Genomic DNA, 21,685 nt, shown 5'->3' with positions numbered 1-21,685 from the left:
CACGTCCGCTCTCTCCGGCCGGAAGAACGGAAGTATGACACGCAGGGCACACATGGGGGAGGGGACGCAGGGTATGGGGTATATCGCATTGCTCTCCGATAATATCTATTGTATTGTGGGAGATGGTACGAAAAGGTTCATTCAATGTACATGTTCCACCTTTCAAAGAACAAATTGTGTTCCGGAATCTGTGATGGTAAACCGGTGTATGCGAGACATTGTGAGAAAACTGCCCAACATTCATGGGGCGCAATGCTACCGGTGCAAAATGTCATGATATACCGAGTATATAGCTTTCTTCCCTCTATCCTGGCCTCTCCGCCAAGACTTCCTCTATCACGGCATCTTGCCCTCTACCAAAAAGGACCACCCTCTGAGCTTCAGTGGCCCAGATGGCTTTATATCGACGTCCCTCAGTCTCTGTGCACATCATATCTCTAGAGTAATCATCTTCACGGCGTAAATCATTCGACCACTCCATCAACGCCAGCGCCAACTTTTGGGTTGTTCCAAGCGCACTATCCATACGTACTCGCTTTGCCAACTCCGCATGCTCTAGATGTCTCGTCGTTGATGAGTGCAATGCTGAGGCAGGTATATGCCTCTCTTTGATCACACAAGTAGAGTACCTGGCATTGTGCCGGAACAGTCAGTGTTCATCGTCATGGCAAATGTCTAGCTCGTTTTCTGGTAGCATTTTCCCCCTCGCACGCGGGAGAAACTGCTTTCTTCTTCTTGGCCCGCCTCTCCTCGAGGACATGCTAGCTTGGCCGGATATTTACATCAAAAAAGTTCGTAAATCGTCATATAACGTTTAACTGGCTGCTGGGGTTTCCTTGGACTTCCCTTTGTCACCATCCGCGTGTTGGATAGAAGTGGTGCTCGAAGAACGAGCATCATCTCTGTACAGATGGTTTTGCTCGATATATTCAACAACGGGTGCTGGGATAAGGTACTGTACGCTCATGCCTCTCCTCAGGAATAGTCTTATCTTTGTGCTGCTGACGTCATTCTGGATGAGTTGCTGGATAACATGGATATTGTCGCGATAGTTTTGCAAGCTTGCCAGGGCTTCGTCAATATCGGTGCCAGACCTCTCGATGATAAAAGTGCCATATCTTCCGAGGATATGGTCCAGATCTTTCTCGCTCCATACACCGGGGGTAGACATGGTCTGGATTAAGTCGGCCCCGGCGAGCAGAGAAATCTTAACAGGTTTCCGGGCACCGTTTCCATTGTCAATGCCCTTTCGGATAACGTTGATCTCATGATCGAAATGGTCCAGCACCTTGGCGGTGGGCTGGTAATCCTTCTTTTCCGCTTCCCATGGGTCAACCATGAGCCAATTGGAGGCTTTATCAATGGCAAGTTGACACATGGCAACTCTAAAAGGAAGGGTCAGCAATCGAGAAGCTTCAGGCTAGAGTCTGGCTGCATACCTGTGTTCTGCTGGGGCTAAGCCTTGCTTCTTGTATGCATCGGACACAGGAGATAGATATCCGCCTATCATCTCGTAATCCGTGTTGTGCTTGACGTAGTCGGCAGCCATGACGAACATGCGCAGATGTAGGAAGGTAATAGGGGAGAAGGAGCCGCAGGCAACAAGCAGAAGAGGTGTCTTTTCCGGGTCGTCCATCTTCTTCTTGAGGCGGGAGTTAGGAAAGCGGTATTCGTCCATCTCGTCGCCGTCACCGGTAATCGCTTGGGGTACGGTTGATCTTGTCTGTACCAATGTCTTGCCGGTCTTTTTGAAGATTCGAACGGAGCGTGAGGGACACAGGAAGATGGCCGAGGGACGGATTGATTTGTCAGAGGAGAGGCTATTATCTATGGAGGTGGGTGAGTCGGATGGCGGGGCTTTCGTGCCTCGTCGAAGATTGGGAAAGGAAGCAGAAGACCTGAGGAAAAGCCTGCTCGTGATTGAATAGGACGGAAGGAAGAGACTGTGAGGACGACTCAGCATCTCAGGGCATCATGGCCCGAGTAGAGAGTTTTGTTCGGGGTCGGGGGAGGGGGGGGGGCGTGGGCAGGAATGTCCGGCTTCGGCAATATGGAGTTGGAGGAGGAGGAAAATTGAGAGGCACGAGCTGGAGTTTTTCACAGTAGGCAGACGAGGGAGGGTCTGGGTCGATCTCCGACCGCCTTGTCGCAGCCTAGTGACCGGGACAAGGTTGAGTAATTGCTCAATGTAAGTAGATGGAGAGTTTGCTAGTGTGCGCCCAGCTTGGAGGAGGATTCGGCTTATCCTTGCTGTGAGAAGTGGGGTGGCTGTGAGGATGGAGATGAGGAAGAATGGAAAAAAGAGAGATAAATCGAGACAGTGGTGGAGGGCGCAGTTAGTGATAGATGTAAGTACTCCGGGTATTTCACTGCAACGTCGAGGAGAAGACGGCGTGCAAGGGGCCGCACCCGACATGTTGACTTATTTTCTACTCGCACTTCATGGCGTAGAGGATGATGATTATGATTACTAGGGGGGTTCAACATCTATTTGCCACAACGATTGGGGGGTGAGATATTGATGACGATGAAAACGAAGATTGAAAACGACCTGCGCAACACCCTTGGCTGCTATTGTGAAGGTAGGACAAAAGTGCAAGGTGTTTTTGTCATTCAGCATCCTCATTCGCCTCGCATCAATGAGCCCGTCTGAATCTGGCGTCATGCGAGTTCCCAGTGAGATGAACTCCTCATCTAATGCAGGCTCTTCAGCAGTGGGCAGATTGATCGAGTTTGGAGTGTGTTGCATGCAGAGTGCATGAGTCTCGTCCGTGGGAGTGGCTATTGTTCGAGAAAGATGGCTGAAGGCTTCTGCTAGGCTTGAAAGGGGGGGTAACAGTGAGGCCTTATATACTCTGGCACCACTGGAACCCCCCAAGACTCCTTTAGAGGGGCCCGTGCCCCCCTCCCCCCGAAAATCAAAACACATGCCCTGGTGGCCCTGTTGGCCCTGGTGTCCCGCCCATCCAGTGGCTCAATAGGGCATGGCGTTGCGCTCTCTCCTTCTGACGCCAACGCAACGGGCGATGGGCTGCGGTTGGTTTGCCATTGCCGACCGAACCTCGTGTCGCTCGTTCTTGGGATCCAAGCATTCGTCCGTCACGGCTTCTTACAACTCAGACTCTGTTTCCTATACCACAAGCCAGTTTCAGACTCATATTTCTGTTTCGCTCATCTTGTTGTACATTCCTTTCCCCATCTGATCACAGTTAGCATCTTCCCGTCGCTGCAGATGGCGGGTTAACATGGCACATCTGCCCGCACGCCCTTCAACCTCCCACCTCATCCACGGACGTGCTGAAAGCCTTCTTGCCTCTGATCACCAACCTGTAACTGCGGCATCCGCTGCCACCATCACACCCCCTGCGACTTCCTCACATCTAAATTCTTCACACAGCAGCCGCACATCCAGGTACTACTCACTTGCCTCTATTTTCGCTGCCTTGCACTTCACCTGCGTCGGTTGCTTGGCTCTGAAGAACCCTTGCCTTTTCTCCGCCTCGCTCCTCACCGGGTTCGACAAGAGCCACGGCCACTTTAATGCCACACATAATTTATTGCCACACATCTACGCTGTTCTTTTTTCTTGACCTTTCTCCAGACTACATTCTGGACACATTTTGACGAGATCCATTGCTCATGTCACGCAGAGTCACTCGTTCATCTGCGAGGCTCGCTGCAGAGTCTGGCGCCTCCACTACTTCGCCTGCCGCTCCCTCCAACCCTTCGACGGCCATCTCCATCCCAAACCCCCCTGCTGCCGTGTCGTCCAGAAAACGAAAGGCCCCGGCCCGTCGACCATCCAGTCCTACCGATCATTCTGAAGAGACGAGCCCCCCGTCAGCCCGGCGCGGAAAGAGGCAAAAATTGATCGAGCCGGCCCAGCCCCAGCCAACAAGCGCACAGCCAGCTCCTCGGTCAACTCGAAGAAGAGCAGCTCAGAACGAGGTGGCCATGTCTAATAATGGGTATGTACAAATTGCAGAAAATGGGTTCCTAGATACGTTATCTGACCAACTCAGTTCCTCTTCAAAATACACTGAAGAATCCGAGAAACAATTACACTCAAAATCGAGTTCGCGCCGTCAGTCCAGCAGAAACAACAAGACACAAGGTACCTTGCGGTCTACATCTCATGAAGACCTCGCTTTACTGACTGCCACGGCAGACCTTTCTCCGCCTGCTCCCACCTCTCAGCCACGCCGACATAGGAAACGCTTGACTAAGAAGGGTCAGGATGTTCAGATGAAAGACGAGGAAGAAGACGAGAAAATTTCGACTCAAGAAAAAGATACTGTCCCTCTCGCCCACCACTCGAACAGCGATAGTAACGACGGAGACGATCACACCGATATGGATGATGACGATGGTCCCGATCCTTTTTCCGCGGCCCTTTTCGGTGCTGGCCGTGGCCCTTCCTCAGGATTGTCAAGTACACTGAGAGCCTTGAGTGGAATGATGAGTGGCATGTCATCAAGATTGAGAGAGATCCTAAACAATCTACGACAGTCAGACAATCCTACGATGCAGATGGTGGCCCTAGAAGAGTTGTCGAATCTACTGCTGGTCTCCAATGAAGACAATCTGTCGGGTCAATTTTCGCCAGATCCTTATGTCAAAGAACTTGTGGCCTTAATGCAACCGAATCCCATCACGGGCGAGGAGAATCCCGAGATGATGCTCTTGGCTTGCCGCTGTATTGCCAATCTAATGGAGGCTTTACGAGGTTCGGTTGCCAACGTGGTGTATGGAGGTGCTGTGCCGGTCCTTTGTCAGAAATTGCTTGATATTCAGTACATCGACGTCGCCGAGCAGGCCTTGAGCACGTTATCTAAAGTCTCGATCGACTTCCCTGGATCAATCGTCCGCGAGGGAGGTTTGACCGCTTGTCTTCAATTCCTTGACTTCTTTGCCACCGGCACACAGCGAACTGCCGTTACCACCGCGGCCAATTGCTGTCGTAACATACCGCACGATTCGTTCCCCGTCATTCGGGATGTTATGCCGATTCTACTCAACGTTTTGTCCAGCCACGATCAAAAGGTGGTTGAGCAAGGCTGCTTGTGCGTCACTCGGGTCATCGATAGTTTCAAGCACAGTCCAGACAAGCTCGAGCAACTGGTTGATCCTCCATTACTTCGAGCAATCCTGGGACTGCTTCTACCAGGCACTACCAATCTCATTGGCGCAAATATCCATACGGAATTTCTTCGCGTGCTCGCAATAGTGGCGCGAGCAAGCCCCCGACTTTCCGCAGAATTGTTGAAGATGAATGTCGTCGACACCTTGTACCAGATTCTCACAGGCGTCTCGCCTCCGACTGAGACCGATGACGCTGCCTCCAAGATCGACAGCGTTGTCATCATGCAAGCCTTGATCCATAGACCGAGGGAACAGATTTACGAAACTCTCAATGTCATCTGCGAACTCCTCCCAAGCCCAAACCTTTCCAGCGAAACGGATTTCGAAGTTTGCGAAGACCTGGACGACTACATGTCCGACGATGGCAGCCAACAACCAGCCCAACAATCGAAAACGGAGAAGAGGCTGGAGCTGCTTGCAGACTGCAAACAAGAGACACGCCGCTTTGCGACTATTCTTCTACCAACGCTGACCGATGCCTATTCGAGCACCGTCAACCTCAGCGTCCGACAGAAGGTACTTATCGCGCAGCTCAAAATTCTTTCCAATCTTGAAACCTCCGTCATTGAGGAAGCTCTGCGTCCAGTGCCGTATGCGTCATTTCTCGCGTCAATATTGTCTCAGGAGGACCACCCAAGCTTGGTCATGTTTGCTCTCCAAGCCTCAGAACTGCTTTTCGAGAGACTTGAAGATATCTACCAGTATCAGTTCCATCGCGAGGGTGTTATTGGCGAGATCAAGAAATTGGCTGACAGGCCCCTCGAAATCGACGCCAAGTCCTCCAAAAGCAGCGACCCTGCCGGTCGCATTAGTGCTGTCGGGGATAACAGAACCCATGCAGCGCTCGGCAATAACCAGCGCGATCGACGAGCTGATAATGATGACAATGACGACGTCGACGATGGAGAGGGTGATGAAGAGGATGGCGAGGATCATGAAGACGACGACCCAGAAGACGAAGACCATGATGAGATCAGAGAGGACGACGATGAAGAAGACGATGAAATCGGAGGCCGAGATCACGATCATGGTCTAGATGATTCTCAGAGTTCAGACTCTTCTGATGATGACGACGACGACGACGATGAGGTGCCTTCTCCATTGGCCATCGCCGGGGCTGCCGATTTGGTGGTTATGCGTGCGAAGAAATTTTTGGAAAAATATGACACACCAAAGGGGAGAGAGCTGAAGGACAAGGCCTCCAAGATCCGTTCCGACCTCCATAAGCTGGCCAACAATATCGAAACTTTCTACCGCCAACCGAATCAGGTGGACGCTGACGACAATCTCTTTATCCGCCTCGCAAATTATTTCGATGGAGATGCCTTGGAGAGCATAACCAGTTCCGAATTGTTGGACTCAGGGATCATTCGAGTGTTAGTCCAAGCTTTGTCTGAGGTCCCTTCGGCGTACAGCACTGCTAGAGCACATCTTGTTGCGGCCTTCATGGAATCGACCTATCGAGGCAACATCAAAACGACCTCTGCGACATCTGCGGCGACGCCCTTCAGTGTTCTCATTCAAAAGCTACAGGATCTACTGAGCCGTGCGGAACATTTCGAGGTTCTCACAGTGAACAACAACGCTTCCGAGAGCAGTCGGAGCAGCTCCACTTCTATGCTGTCGCGCCAGCTACGCTTGAAACTTTCAGCCGATGCCGATAGCGATATCCCTCCTACATATCGTGATATGGTCGTCTCCATTCACGCTATTGCCACCTTCAGAGCACTGGATGACTACCTTCGACCTCGAATCAGCCAATCCGAGCGCCCAGCATCGGCTCAGCGACGTCGGGACATGCTTCAACAACTTGCAAATGCTCGTCTCGCTCATCTCTCTGGTGCGGCCGAGTCAGGATTACTGTCTCCCTTCGGCCAGGAACTTAGTTCCCCGGCCCCTCCTGGGAGGATAGATTCTCGTGCCGAATCTCGTGTCTCTGGTCGAACGAAACAACGATCCGAAGAGCGCCAGAATCCTGTGGACAGGAAGCCTACCGAAAAACCCGAGCGGAAGCGACTAACTCGTCGTACCCAAGCGTCCTCGTCCAATCAGCCTCCGGCACCCGAGCCCAGCACCGAAGACACGTCTAACAAACTCGAATGTGCCGATGAGAAAGTTCTTGAAGATGTTGAAGCTCCTGATGCAGAAGACCACGGTGCGCTTGAAGCTTTCGTCGATGGCCTTGAAGAGGATGTTTCTGACGGAGAAGCGCCTGAACCGGGGGCCGTAAACATGGAAATCGGCTCCAGTGGCAAAGTGACAGCTCGAAAAGAAGATGGTACGAGAGTCTTGACACCTCAGCCAGGAACACCTGTTCCTGGAAGCACCCGCCCATCCTCGGGGCAATCTCCAGGGCCATCTCCCGCGGGGCCCGGAGGTCGCCCCTCATATGCTCAAGCGCTTGCATCGGTTCCTCAAGATTGGCACATCGAGTTCAGCATCGACGGGAAGATCATACCGAACAATACGACCATCTACCGAGCCGTTCACCACAACCGTGATCAGCCACAGGTTCCGGCATCGCGGAGCGTGTGGTCTGGCGTTCATACCGTCAAGTTCAGAAAGGTCCGAGGCCCTCCTCCTACATCATCAACTATCTCTACATGGGACGAAGGCGAAAGCCGAGGATCCAAAAATGGTCTGCCGGCTTCGTTTAGTGGCCACCCTGTCACTTCCTCCATTCTCGCTCTGCTCCGAATCCTCCACGAGCTCAACGCAAATCTTGACGAATTACGAGATTTCATTGGACAACCCGGATTGAAGCTCTACCCAGAATCTCTCGCATCTTTTATCAACACCAAGTTGACTGCCAAGATGAATCGTCAGCTGGAGGAACCCTTGATTGTGGCTAGTAACTGCTTGCCAGACTGGAGCGAAGACCTTGCTCGGTCATTTCCTTTCCTTTTTCCCTTCGAGACTCGGCACCTTTTCTTGCAGTCAACCTCCTTCGGATACTCACGCTCTATGATCCGATGGCAAAATAGTCAATCGGAAAACGATGACCGCCGCGACCGTCGCAGAGATGACAGACCCATGTTGGGCCGGCCTCAGCGGCAGAAGGTGCGCATCTCTCGACACCGTATCTTGGAGTCTGGCATGAAGGTGATGGACATGTATGGCGCGTCCCCCAGTGTCTTGGAAGTTGAGTACTTTGAAGAGGTTGGGACAGGTTTAGGCCCGACTCTGGAATTTTACTCGACCGTGTCGAAGGAGTTCTGCAAGAAGAAGTTGAAAATGTGGCGCGAGAACGATTCGGCCGATAACGATCAGTTCGCTTTTGGCAAGAACGGCCTTTTTCCAACCCCAATGAGTGCGGAGGAGAGCCAAAGCGAAGCCGGCAAAAAGCTGTTGTTGCTGTTCAAAACACTCGGAAAATTCGTAGCTCGTTCGATGCTCGATTCCCGCATCATCGATATCGCCTTCAGCCCAACTTTTTTCAAGATGGGTGGTGTCAGCAATGCAGCGCCCTCAGTTGGCTTGTTGCGAACGATCGACCAGGACCTTGCAAATTCTCTATCTCAACTTCAACAATTCCTCAAAGCCAAGACAAAGATCGAACTCGATTCATGCATGACAGAGATTGAGAAGGCACGAGCGATCGAGCAACTCACTATCCACGGAGCCAAAGTTGAGGATCTCATGCTCGACTTCACCCTACCTGGCTATCCTGGCATTGAGCTCATTCCCAATGGATCGAACGTTACGGTCACCATGGAAAATATCCAGCAATATATTGAACGAGTGCTCGACTTGAGTCTCGGGAGCGGTGTTCGAGCTCAGATTGAGGCCTTTCAGTCTGGCTTCTCCCAAGTCTTTTCGTACTCATCTCTGAGAGCATTTACCCCCGATGAGCTGGTCATGCTGTTTGGCCGCACCGAGGAAGACTGGAGTATTGAAACACTGATGGACTCTGTCAAAGCCGATCATGGTTACAACATGGACAGCAGGAGTGTCAAGAGCTTGTTGCAGACCATGTCGGAACTTACACCAGCTCAACGCCGCGACTTCTTACAGTTCGTTACCGGCAGCCCCAAGCTTCCCATTGGCGGATTCAAGAGCCTCACACCGATGTTTACTGTGGTCTGCAAACCCAGCGAACCACCTTACACATCCGACGACTATCTACCCAGTGTCATGACCTGCGTCAATTATCTGAAATTGCCAGACTACACGTCGCAGAAAGTGCTAAAGGAGAGATTGTTTGTGGCGATCCGAGAGGGGCAAGGAGCGTTCCATTTGTCTTGAGATTGACTGCAGTTTACACTGGGACGGCGGGGATCCAGAGGAAGAGAACAAATCACAAAATTGGGGTTGTGCATGAAGGTGGATTTTCCGTGTGCATCATTCTTCAGCGGCAATAAGCTTATGCTTGAGCTTGGAAAATAAACAAGATGGGTTGCAAGTAATGGTTGAGTCAGGAGACTGGGAGCTTGGTCAATATAACCTCACGAAAGGGACAACACCGCCTTTGACCTATGGCAATGGAACTTGGTGCAAAAAGAAACTATCAAATTCGGAATGGTCGCAGAAGTCCTGCGATTCAGCCATGACCAGAATTGGTATCCAACAATGGAGGCTGGCAGGGTTCGACTGGCTGGGAGGACACGGATAATGGCTATCGCCAGGTTGCGGACAGGATGTCAGCGGTCATATACTGCCTTGCCAATGATGGAAGGTTAAAAAAAGGAGAAACAGGAAGTATGAGATAAGGGAGGCGTCCTAGTTGGAGGGGAAGCAAGCAAGCAGAAGCAGAAACCAAAAAATTTCCACACCCACATAGCTTAGTTTTCAACGACAATGAGACCCTCATGAAGATACATAAAGCAGAAGAGATGCTTCGGCGATGCCGGGATTGCATATGGAGATTCATGGCTCCCTGAGTCCTCTCATAACGCACAGAGTCCAACCTGACTGGACCAGACTCAACCGATCCACTAACTACAGAGCCTGTATTAACGATATCCATCGCAAAGAGCAGTGAACAGGGAAGGGGAGTAACGATGTAACGATGTACTTGCGTACGCGTAGCGATGTATGTACTCGATTTACTAGGGTCGACATGCATGGTAATCTTACTGTGGAAAAGGGGGATCAATATGGCACAACCATTTCCAACGACCAATGAGGTGCTCTGTTCGGAGTATTTATTTTCCAGATTCCATTTTCCAAAAGGTCCCCGCGAGCCAGCCAGGCAGCATCCATTTTCTGGCGTACTGGGTACAAAGTCCAAGATCCCAGCCACGTCCGTCTTCCTAATCTACCCGACTCGCCGATCATACCCGGTACAAGAAGCCTAGCCTCGGAGGCGTTTTGCTGTCACCTGATGATTTGACGACTTAAGCGAGTGGCCTCAGCGAGCAGGCCCTTGCGTGCCGAGGACTTTCTCGGTACTCTGGTAATTATTAACCCCCTCCCTCATGCATTGTATGAACTTGTTTAGATGAATGGAGATGGAAAAATAATGTTTGAAACATCTGAAGGGGTTTTTGGAGGGGCATCCTTTTTTTTTTCCTTTTGCACGTGAATTCCATTGCCCCTAACTCAAGTCCGATCCGGGGTGTGATTGTGGTTGTCACCCTCCGTGACTGTCTGTGATCGTGTAACCTCTATCTTGGTAACTGGCTGACTACATAGCTATCCCTCTAACTCACTCCTCGCATGTATTGACGTACAGTGCATGCACGTACGGGGCCGAGGCATTTACTTAGGTACTTCCCCCCCTTTTTCAAATTCCCGATGGTTGAACCTTGACTCGAACTTTTTTTTTTTTTTTCTTTTCTTCTTTTCCTTTTTACTTTTCTCCTGGCCGGTCGGTTGGCCGCAGGCCCATCTGTCCCGTGCTGGCGGAAACGGGGGGGGCCAAAGATAAATTGAAAGCTCTGTCAGTCCGAGGGACTACTCGACTCGAAAGGAAGGAACCCTCTCCCGGAGTAGTACTACATGACCCAGTGTGGTCTGACTTTACTGTTGATTGCTGCTCCGTGATAGTAGGTGTCGTGTTGGCATGGAGTCAAAGCCTCGCCACGCAGCCGAGGCCAGGGATTTTTTTTGGTTCTGGGTCTGACCCTTGCCTATTACCGAGCACTAGTGCCAACTACGTACTCGGTGGTGGCCTGCCTAATCTGCCTCCCCTGTAACTCCTTGTGATCCACTCGTAAGTATCTGTCGACTAGGCATGTACATAGGTAGGCTTGTCCGAACGAGTAGGTGCAAAAGCGGTAACAAAGGGCGGGTACAAAGGACGGGACCCAATCTGATATACTTCCGTCTCCCGTGCCTATTGTACTACATAACATACTTGTACTGGTAGTGACAAATTCAGTAGTCGGGCCTGGGCAGGTCAATGGCAATCCCTCGGAAGTGCGGAAGATGGAGGCGGGCTAGGTGAAAACGTTCGTTCAGCCTTGTCTCGGAACCGGCATGCTGGACTGGGGACAGTTCCAGCGCTTGTACGGGTATGTACCTCTAAGTACTGGGTAGTACACTTTCATGCACCCTTGCTCCCTGCTTGGTAAGAATCTCCCTCGGACACTGGACAGCTTCATCGCCTCACTCGCGCGTGGTTGGAGAGCCGTGATCCATGTCCCATCGCAGTTCCTGCATGAAACTCGCTTTTTGACTCTAATCTTGATGCTGGTCGGCCGGAAATGACTTTGCCGGTTCCTTCGGTAGCTCGGAGGGGAGCCGAAGGACCTGCAAATTTCAGGGTTTTTGTTCGCCATCTCAAGGCTACCCCAGTAGATAGCGGTCGCCTCACAGTAATGACTCGACTGAGGGGCTTTGTTCGCGGGACAAGGGTCCACATCCGCGATCTAGGGTGGAAGCTGAATGGCTACTGTACTAGCGGGAGGCTTCGCTTCGCCAATGCAGGTTGAAAAAGGTTGACGACGATCCTCTTGCGGTGAGTGTTTCCCCATGTCTCCTTCAGCAGCCACTAGGGCCGGGCCTGACCGGACCTGGACATGTGGAGCTCGGCAGTTATGATCAGCCCCGAGATTGTCAACTAGGGAGGGGAGTGCTGGAAGATGAGATAAGGCAATGAAGAGAAATAGAAAAGTAGTCCAATATGTAAGTACATGTACAGGGTATATGTTCCTGGCACTGGTTCTGCTCCGTCGGCAAAAGAAAACAGATAACGCAGACAATATTCAAACGGACATGAGCGAGAGCTCTCTATGCCAATTGTGGTTCATTGGCATCCTCACAGGAGAGATTTGAGTCGTCTCGTCGAGACCCCATGAATTGAGGAGGAAGACTAAACCAACTCTCCCTCCTTACTCGACCGCTTTTGTGTTGATTGGCCATTATTGCACAATTGCAAAAGTTCCATCACGAAGCGGGGCGCCGTTGTCGCACAGGGCGAACAATCACGCATACCGGTGCGACGCGGGCGGATGTGTCTGTCTGGGGGCCTGAACGAAATAGATAGGCACCTCCTGCTGGTGCTCTTTCGCTTCTGTTACTGACCCACTGTGCTGGCTGTCACTAGTTCTCCCTCTATGCGAATTGCTTCTTGATCCTGACCCTGGGCTAGGCTTAGAGTTTAAGCTAAACCTAGAACCGCTTCCTCGGTATCGCTCTGAATGCACATGTTGGGGCCAAGCAGTGCTATGGTCTCCCGAACCATAGCTCAGAGTGGGGCCATGTCGACTGGCATAGCCTTGCCTACTTCCCCGAGAGGAGCTCCGCTCGCTCCGGGCATACTGCGCAATCTTCTCCCGTTGCAGCTGCTTGACTAGCATGCAGCGCCTCAGGTTACGTAGACTCACCAGGAACAAGACAAAATGCAAGCTCCACACAAGCGTACCGAAGACGATCCCGGCAAGTTGCAGGCCCCCGATGTGGTAGAGCGTCGGCTCGCACTCGCGAGCGAAGATGTTCAGCATGTTGCAAACCAGGATTCCGGACTGTGTGCGAACTGCTGGCTGCCAGAGACGAAACAAGGAGCCGTAGCCTGCGAGGAGAAGAGCCGGAAGAAGGCTGAGCAGTACAAGAATGGAGGCGGCTGTGTGGATGATCAGGGATGGGCGGGAAAGTGAGGAGCCGTGGGTTGAGTTCCCAGCCGATCGTGAGTTCTTTTGCACTCGGCCATGGATCAAGACAATCGCGTGATAAAGGAAGGCGAAGGCCAGAGGCCCCAGAGGCATGCCATCGGTCCAGTCGCCCCGGTTGGGCCCTGTGTTATGGAAGAAATTGGCGTTCCATCTGGGAATAGCGGCAGAAAAAAGTGAAATGGCGATCAAGCTGGCCAGCAGGCTCACGAGATGCAGTGTTGTAATGAAGCAGCGGCGTAAGCGGTAGCGACGGCTAGTGGGTGGCGGTGAGAGGTCGGCGGGGTAAGTTGAGGTTAGAATGAGGGTTTTTGAGCCGAGCATCCTTTTTTTTGTTGGTCCAAGGTGCTGACAAGTGTCGTACTTCGTAATAAAACAATCTCTCAATGCGGGCGTTCAACGGGGCGTCAGGCCATAAGGTCGTAATAGGGGACAAGAAAAGAAGGAGATCTCGCCAGCGAGAATATTAGAAGCCCAAAAAAAAAAAAAAGATGATGAGAGCACAAATCGCACTGTGCAGGTGGTCGGGAAAGTAGAACGGGAAAAGCAAGAGAGAAGAGGAGAGAAAGAAAGGACAAATCTGTAAAAAGAGCAGTAGGAAGATGTTGCGGAATTTTTCAGGTTGATGTCGCGTCCTGTATCAGAAGCGTGTCCGAGTTGCAAAATGGTAGCGAGTCGATCCTGCGACGCTTCATGAAGGAGGTTGTGTCGGATGGCTCACTTCTTCGAATCAGAAGGCCCAGAAGTGTTGGTCTGGGCGGCGATGAAACGATACACCGAGCAGGGGGACGACCTAGCGTTTCGCCGTCAGCCTGACCCGCAGACCGCTCGTCCAGCGATTGGTGATAAAGGCCCGGACTTCCCAAGATGGCCTCGACGGCTTGACGGCAAAGGAGACGGGGAAGTCCCATCGAGTCTCCGTCAAGCCAACCCACAAGCGGTCTACGCCATCAGCCGGGCTCCTGAAGGCTCTAGCTTCCTTAAGTCTTAAGTGCTCAAGGCTTGGGCCATCCCTGGTCATCCCGCGCCGCATCCGGGTAACCCATTCTGTTGTAGGCTGGCTAGCAACGGCTAAGAAGCCGATTATGGAATTCCTCTGACAGTTGCCCACGAATACTCCCTTGTTGCTTGGCAGTTCGGCGGTGGGGCAGAGCCCAATTGGAGGGGCAGGTTTTGGTAAGAGAGCTCGCAAAAAAGCGTAGTGGGAGGATAGTGCACTTGGGCAGGAGTGCCTGTGCAGAAACTTGGTCACCGTCACAATTGACGGCAATGTCCTTTTCTCCGGAATTCCAATTTGGAGTCAGGCTGAAAAGATATCGAGGCTCCTGGGTCTTCCATTGCAGGCCGAATTCTTTCTGTGCTGTCCACTTGCCGACCTCTTCCTTTCTGTCGTATCGCCCGTTGGACAGGCAAATTCCGATTCGATTTCGATATGAGCACAACGCCCATCAGGCTGCGAGACTCTCCCGCTCAAGTGCAGGAAAAGCTTGGCCTCAGCAACCGACAGTTCGACAACTTTAAGAACTTTGCCCGAAGAGTCCACGGCGAATATTGTGCCGCTCATCCCAATTCCAAATGGGCCGATGTCAATGCCGTCTGGACCGCCGTGCCCGAACCAGAGAAACTCGATGTCATCCGACTGATGTACAATCTGTGTACCGATTCCAACCTTTTCCCTCCCACCACCGCACGAAACGTGATCGAGGCAGGCATTGAACAGAGGCTGCATCAGGTGCGGCGTACCTGGCAGCAGACCTCAAGAACAAGGACGAGACCGTCAGCACAAGGGGATGATGGTGGATCCTGAAGATGACCACACTAGTGCACTGGCCTGACGGTATCTGCCCGATACATCTGATCAGTCGCAGCATGCAGTTACGCACGTCTTGTCCCCGATAACCCGCCAGCATCAGCTGAGATCCTATTCGTTCTGCGTCAACGAGGGAGAACCCACGTGCTCTGTGCTGCAAAAGCACGCAAGCAGATGAGTCCCACGGAAAGGTCAGTGGAGGAGCCCGCCGAGCAGTTGGTGGAGAATGGAGCATTTTCAAAGGAGGAGGAGGGTTTTCTTAAATACTCCGGCTTTCAGCCCTACCATAATCAGAAAGACAGGGCATTGTTCAATCTGTCCACACACATCGTGTGTGCTGATGACGATGAGGCTTTTGGATTCGGGCAATCAGGGTGCACAACTCGGGTGCACTAGGCTGTGCCGCGACTTGGGCAGGATGCAGGAAGACTGAAAAGGGCATATGGTTTGATGGCAGGAAAGGATGGTTTGGCCAGCGAATCTGGCCCGCTCAGCCCAACTCCGAGACGGGCAAGGGTGTGCTAGGTCGGAGGAGGACGGTGGACTCAGGGGGGGTTTTGCTCTACTCATAAGACTGGGGTGTGGATTGGTCTAATGGTGGCCATGGTGTCGCGGCAGATCCATGTCGACTTGTGCTCCAGCCTCCTCACAGTGTCGGATTTTGGCCGGGGCCGGGCTGAAAGAAAGATGCTCTATCGTACGAGGTACCTTGATAATAGTCTTCGCAAAGTTAAAAAGCCTGGGAAGCCTTCCAAGAACCTCGGAACTTTCTGCTAAGCTTGTTACGTATCGGAATCCCCTTTGATCCGGTTTGAGTTCCGTGGGTGTTGATGATACGGTACATAGCCCTGAAGCTTGTGAATACAATCAGTCGGCTGTGGGATCATTGTGGCAATTAATCGAAGGCTCATTGTTCAGCGCAGTCTGTGCCTTTGTCTAGAACCTTGACCCGGGGTCGATTCTTCGGGCTGCTTCTGCTTGGCTTGGTGTCCCCTGTACCGTATCACCAATAACGTTGAGCGGGACCTTGTGAGGTGACCTTGACGGCCTGTTCAAGATGGCAACTTTTCGGTGGCCGAGCATGTAGTATGCTTCTTCTCACGACAGGTAGACAACAGCCTGATTCTAGGTGGATTCGGGTAGGGAAAGCTGTCAAGAAGAAGTTGAGAAGTTCCCTTCAGGGGCGGATTACAGGCACGATTCTCGCAGCCCGCGTCGAACAAGTTATAAGAGGAATTCGTCTGTTCTTCCCGCTACCCGCTCCTCGCTTCAGCAAAACCTGATCTGCGTAAGTGCAGGATATCGTGATGGAATGGCCCGTGTTGCCCGTGTTAGGCGAGACAAGGGAAAGTAGATGGTTGGTTCGGGTGTCCGCCAGCGAGCGATGGCAGGATCTGGCATTCAAGGATTAACATGGCCCTCCAACGAGAGTGATCGAGGATTCCGGGGGTGGCTGTTCCTGTTCAGGGCTGCTGTTGTTAGCCAAGTGAACTGTCCATGCGTCTGCTGGATGCACCGACTTAGCCACAATGATTGAGCACCTGCCCTGCTCATTTCACTTATCCTGACTGTGGCCGGAAACGGTGTGTTTTAAGGCAAACGCGGAAGAGGGATAGAGAAGCAATTGTGCTTTCCTTATGGATGACAGTCTGCAGCGCCTCAGGGGTCCTCCAAGCTCCTCGTTGCCGCATCACGCCAGGGCCGACACCAGGGGCAAAGCTCACGATAACGGGAGAAGAGCCTAGGAATTACTCTTACTGTGGATTTCGGTAGGGTTTTGGGTTGGGGCAAAGTTGGGGACGGAGGCGCGGCGGGTTTGGTGTGGGGGATTATTTGGCTGGACCAGGCCGAACCAGCCCAAACCAGCTGCATCATGCAGTGGGCACCAGTCCCAGCCGTTGCGCCGCATGACGCATGATGCAAGCCCAGTAAGGTCACTGTTCGCAGCCGCAGGCTATAACAAGTACAAGTAACAGCTTCAGCGACCACCCCTTCACTCAGTGGTCAAGTGCCCAATCTCCCTTTTCCTATCTTTTCGTTGTCTTCCCTAGCTGCTGCAATTATGGCCTCAACTGTGCCAATCCGATCGTTGAGTCTTATTCTACAATCCCTCTGAAACAGCTGCTAGGTTGGTTACCAGCATTTTCACGTCGAGCAACTTCCAAGGTTACGGCCGAATCCACCCTCTGCGTTCGTTGCAACACTCACCCACCAGACCTCCCTATCTTCATCATGTCTCGAAGCTCTGACAAGTGGCCGTAGAAACTGTCCCAATCCCTGAGATGGCTCAAATTCTCGCGCCTCTGGCATCTTCCACTGTGGAGCACGAGACCAGCCCAACCTGTGACCCTCTTTCGACGTCCTTTCCCTACCTTGAACAGGCGCAATCAACCGAAGATAGCCTTCGTGGATGCTCAGATACCACTCTACACGATGAAGCGCATTCGCGAGATCCAGAGAGCATCAAAGCCGATCAACAGAACGGCGACCTTGAAAGGCCGCGCCTTGCTTCACGCAAGTTCGAGACCGAAATTGCTCGCCGTCGTCCCTCAGGAACATCCGTTCCTCCCAGACAGCATCGCTCCACGGTGAATTACCCTATCCTACAAAGCGCTAGGCGTCGAGTTTCGTCGAGCAATTCGGATACCTCGACTTCGTCGGATGAGGACAACACAGCTGGACTGCAAAGGGCACAGACACAACCAGCTCACGATGCGCTGTCCAAATCCCAACTCAATCGAGTGCGCACTCACCCGAGGCCATCGCATCTCAAGGTAGGAAATGAGTACTTCCAATCTCAAGGGAGAATAGCCAAGGATGGGAGATTGAACATCTCAGTCAATGAGACATCTCAAACAGGCTATCTCGCCAAAGCGCTGGGCGCAACCATTCGACACCAGCTCGGTCCCGACTACCAAGAGGAGGCAAAGCTGGCAGAGAAGGCTAAGGCCGATTTTCTGAGGGACAAACACAAGCTTGTCGTGCCTTCGATGAACATAGTAATTATGGTGATCGGCAGCCGTGGCGATATCCAACCTTTTCTGAAAATCGGGAAGATGTTGAGAGACAAGTATCACCATAGAGTCAGAATTGCTTCCCATCCTACCTTCAAGCAGTTCGTCGAGAAGGAGGTTGGCCTTGACTTTTTTTCCGTCGGTGGAGATCCTTCCGAATTGATGGCATTCATGGTCAAAAACCCTGGGTTGATTCCGACGCTCGAGACCGTCAAGTCTGGAGAGATAGGCAAGAGGCGTGAGTCCATGTATCAAATGTTCCAAGGATTCTGGAGGGCATGCATCAATGCCACAGACAACGAAACGGACGCCGCCAACTTGGAGATGATGGGCTCAAAACCCCCTTTTGTGGCCGACGCAATCATCGCCAATCCACCCTCTTTCGCACACTATCATTGCGCAGAAAAGCTCAGTATTCCGCTGCATTTGGTCTTTACCTTTCCTTATTCGCCCACACAAGCGTTTCCCCATCCCTTGGCCAACATCAAGGCTTCAAACGTCGACCAGAGGTACACAAATTTCATGAGCTATCCGTTGGTCGATTTGATGACATGGCAGGGGTTGGGTGATTTGGTCAACCGATTCCGTGTCCAAACGCTAGGTCTGGAACCCGTCTCGACTCTATGGGCCCCCGGTCAACTCTCCCGTCTCAAGGTTCCGGTAACCTATCTCTGGTCACCGGGCCTTGTTCCGAAACCTCGTGACTGGGGTCCGGAGATCGACATCGCAGGTTACGTCTTTTTGGATCTTGCGGCATCTTATAATCCACCAGAAGACCTGACCAAATTTCTTGACAGGTCAGACGAGCGACCCATCGTCTACATAGGGTTTGGGTCCATTTCGGGAATTAGCGATCCGTTGGCATTCACGAGGATGGTTTTCGAAGCGGTCGAGAAGGCTGACGTTCGCGCCGTGGTTAGCAGAGGATGGGGAGGTATGGGAGACGGAATGGAAAAACCCGACGGTATCTTCCTGATTGACAATGTCCCCCACGACTGGCTATTCCCTCGCGTCGACGCAGTGGTTCACCACGGTGGTGCTGGAACCACGGCCGCAGGGCTGAGATTCGGCAAGCCAACAATGATCGTTCCTTTCTTCGGAGATCAGCCTTTCTGGGGTGCAATGGTTGCAAGGGCAGGAGCTGGTGCAAAAGAGGCTCTTCCTCTTAAGAAACTCGACAGGGACAGATTTGCTGAGGGCATCCGACAGTGCCTAGAGCCTGAGGCCAGAGCCAAGGCGCAAGTGATTGCAAAGAGCATTCAAGAGGAAGGCGACGGCGCAGAAAACGCGGTGGACTCTTTCCATCGACACCTGGATCCCGCAGGACCATATTCGGCGCGTTGCAACATCTTCCCGGATCGCGTCGCTGTTTGGAAGACCAGACATGCCAGCACGCGACTATCGGCGCTGGCAGCAGAATTGTTGGTGGAAAGTAAACAGATCCACTGGTCGAACTTGGAGTTGGCCAAAATTCATGAGTGGACCGACTTCCAGGGGCCCGGGGAACCTATTACGGGCGCGGGCGGTGTGCTTGTCAAGGCCTTTCAGGAGGCATGTTATGGGCTTGTGACGATGCATGAGACAGCGAAACGGGATATCAAACACTATGAGAAGCGCAGACGGAGGCAAAAGCAGAAGTCAGCAATCGAAGGACTAGTTCTACCTGGACGAATCGCTATGGCTACACGGGGCACCTCTGTGGACGAGCAACGGAAAGAGCACGCCAGGCTCATGCGACAAGTCAACTTCCACGGCGAGGCAGAGCCAGTGAAGTTGCCCTTTGGTCAGCCCAACCCAAGCCAGGATGCTATTGGACAAGGCTCCAAGTTGACCAGGACTGCGACGGCGAGCTCAGACCGGACTTCCCCAATGGTGGTGATCTTGCAAGATGTGGGAAAGGGGATTGGCTACTCCAGCAAAGCCATCGCAAAGCTACCCTTGCAGATGTGGAATGCCCTTGCTCTTGGATTTCACAACGCACCTCGACTGTATGGTGACAAGACAGTGCGGCCTTCTCCCCAAGGGATCAACGGATTCCGGACGGGACTGAAGGTGGCTGGCAAAGAGTTTTGGCTCGGGCTCTACGACGGGGTAACGGGTGTGGTGCGAATTCCATACCTCGAAGTCCATGAGGATGGCATGTCTGCACTGCCCAAGGGAGTTGCGCGAGGCATTGGCGGACTGGTGTTGAAGCCCATCTCCGGCGTGCTTGGATTAGGGGCGTATACGGCGAAGGGAGTCCATAACAGCGTGCGGCGACGAGTACGAGATACTCAGAAGACAGAACGATGGATCCGGCATGCCAGGATCGCGCAGGGACACAGAGAAGCTCAGATGTTGGAAGAGCAGCGAAAAGACGGTAGCCCGGAGTCGTCACAACCACTCCGTTCCATGCTACCCGACCTCGCAGCGGCCCGCAAGCACGCCGTGCAACAATGGACGACGCACGAGCAGGAAATGCTGTCAGAGGAGTGAGAAAAAGAAAAGCGACGTCTTCTGCTGCACAAGATACATGGTGAAAATACTTGACGGGCACATGTTCCAAGGTGATGTGCAAGAAAGCTTGCGACCGCCCAACTTGGGCTTTTTTTTCTTTGCCAACCCCTCCTCGGCTCCAAGTCCCTGACGATCCAAAGCTTCATTATGTCATTTACGTGATTGTTCAATTGCAGAGCAATCACCAATCAGCTGTCGACGATAAGCTGCGGCACAGGGGAAGCGGGGAGACGGGAACAAGGGAGCAAGGGAGCAAGGGAGCGAGGCAGGAGGAGGGGCAGCATGCGCCGTGACGGTACAAATCATGGCCTCGGATAGATACCGAGTTGGGTTCTTGTTGTTTCTCTGGCTTGAAGATACCCCATTCTGTTAGATGCTTTCTTTTTGCTCATGCCACATGACGATCAACTAGACGGACTGGAGGACGTGACAGGGGGAAGCATACACCATGGACGACACGGCACATAGATAATCACCTCGCTTGGAGGGGATGAAGTTGGAGAGCGAAAAAAATTTTGCAGACAGGCGGCACACATGGATTGGGTAAGAGACGGGAGGTGCTGTGGTGTTGGCAGCTGCAAGGTACAATAGCCCAGAAGCGAAGACGCGAGGAAAAGAAGCAAATAATGCATTGCTCGTAACACTTACGAGAGCGTCCAACAAGGAAGCTCTATCTGATTTTCCCTCTAGTCACCAGATGGTTCGGATTGGGATTGCGTGGTTTGTCGGTCTGCTCGCCAGACACCCCGAACGGCAAAGATGCCTAAGTTGATTTCGTGGAGTTCGACGGCCAAACAAGGCCGCCTCTCGGGTTATGATAATGCGACAATGTCAGCAGCCACACTTGCGGTTCATGCGAAAAGGCGGAGACTCCACAGCAACGGGGGACTGTGATCTGGAATGTCTCGTGCCACCAGGGCCAGAAAGCAAACAAGGAAATAGGGGAAGAGGAGGAATTGGCATCTGAGTGGGATTGCTTGGGTTGCTGCTGACGGTGCTACCTGGTGACGCCGGCATAATCATCATCGTTGCTCTTGTGCGGTGCCGTGAGTGAGCGACATGAACGACCGAGCATGTACTACGTAGGCAAATGGGCGATTGCGTGAAGAAATCCGATCGATTTTTCCTTATCTCGCGCTTCTCTGTCGCTAGCAGATTAGAGTCAGTTTGGC

General features: G+C 52.5%; 5 protein-coding genes across 5 annotated transcripts; 3 read left to right on the top strand and 2 right to left on the bottom strand.

The window, feature by feature from the left end:
• Window positions 1-814: 814 nt before the first annotated feature.
• On the bottom strand, window positions 815-1,678 carry A1O5_05924 (nicotinate (nicotinamide) nucleotide adenylyltransferase; the record flags this gene model as incomplete). The annotated part of the gene is made up of 2 exons (XM_007746521.1): window positions 815-1,385; window positions 1,440-1,678. The coding sequence occupies 2 exons, from the start codon at window positions 1,676-1,678 to the stop codon at window positions 815-817; spliced, it is 810 nt and encodes a 269-aa protein (XP_007744711.1).
• A 1,961-nt stretch (window positions 1,679-3,639) lies between these two features.
• On the top strand, window positions 3,640-9,387 carry A1O5_05923 (E3 ubiquitin-protein ligase TRIP12; the record flags this gene model as incomplete). The annotated part of the gene is made up of 3 exons (XM_007746520.1): window positions 3,640-3,968; window positions 4,023-4,114; window positions 4,169-9,387. The coding sequence occupies 3 exons, from the start codon at window positions 3,640-3,642 to the stop codon at window positions 9,385-9,387; spliced, it is 5,640 nt and encodes a 1,879-aa protein (XP_007744710.1).
• Window positions 9,388-12,515: 3,128 nt separating this feature from the next.
• On the bottom strand, window positions 12,516-13,517 carry A1O5_05922 (uncharacterized protein; the record flags this gene model as incomplete). Its single annotated transcript, XM_007746519.1, has 1 exon — window positions 12,516-13,517. A coding segment is annotated over one exon (1,002 nt), but the record flags the coding sequence as incomplete, so codon positions are not given.
• Window positions 13,518-14,625: 1,108 nt separating this feature from the next.
• On the top strand, window positions 14,626-15,000 carry A1O5_05921 (uncharacterized protein; the record flags this gene model as incomplete). The annotated part of the gene is made up of 1 exon (XM_007746518.1): window positions 14,626-15,000. The coding sequence occupies one exon, from the start codon at window positions 14,626-14,628 to the stop codon at window positions 14,998-15,000; it is 375 nt and encodes a 124-aa protein (XP_007744708.1).
• A 2,285-nt stretch (window positions 15,001-17,285) lies between these two features.
• Window positions 17,286-20,492, top strand: A1O5_05920 (uncharacterized protein; the record flags this gene model as incomplete). The annotated part of the gene is made up of 1 exon (XM_007746517.1): window positions 17,286-20,492. One exon carries the CDS (start codon window positions 17,286-17,288, stop codon window positions 20,490-20,492), a length of 3,207 nt encoding a protein of 1,068 aa, XP_007744707.1.
• Window positions 20,493-21,685: the final 1,193 nt, after the last annotated feature.

This window comes from Cladophialophora psammophila, assembly GCF_000585535.1.
Source record: "Cladophialophora psammophila CBS 110553 chromosome Unknown aczJe-supercont1.8, whole genome shotgun sequence".
NCBI lineage: Eukaryota > Fungi > Ascomycota > Eurotiomycetes > Chaetothyriales > Herpotrichiellaceae > Cladophialophora > Cladophialophora psammophila.
Note: the sequence above shows the minus strand (reverse complement) of the source record. Positions and strands in the feature narration are given on the sequence as shown.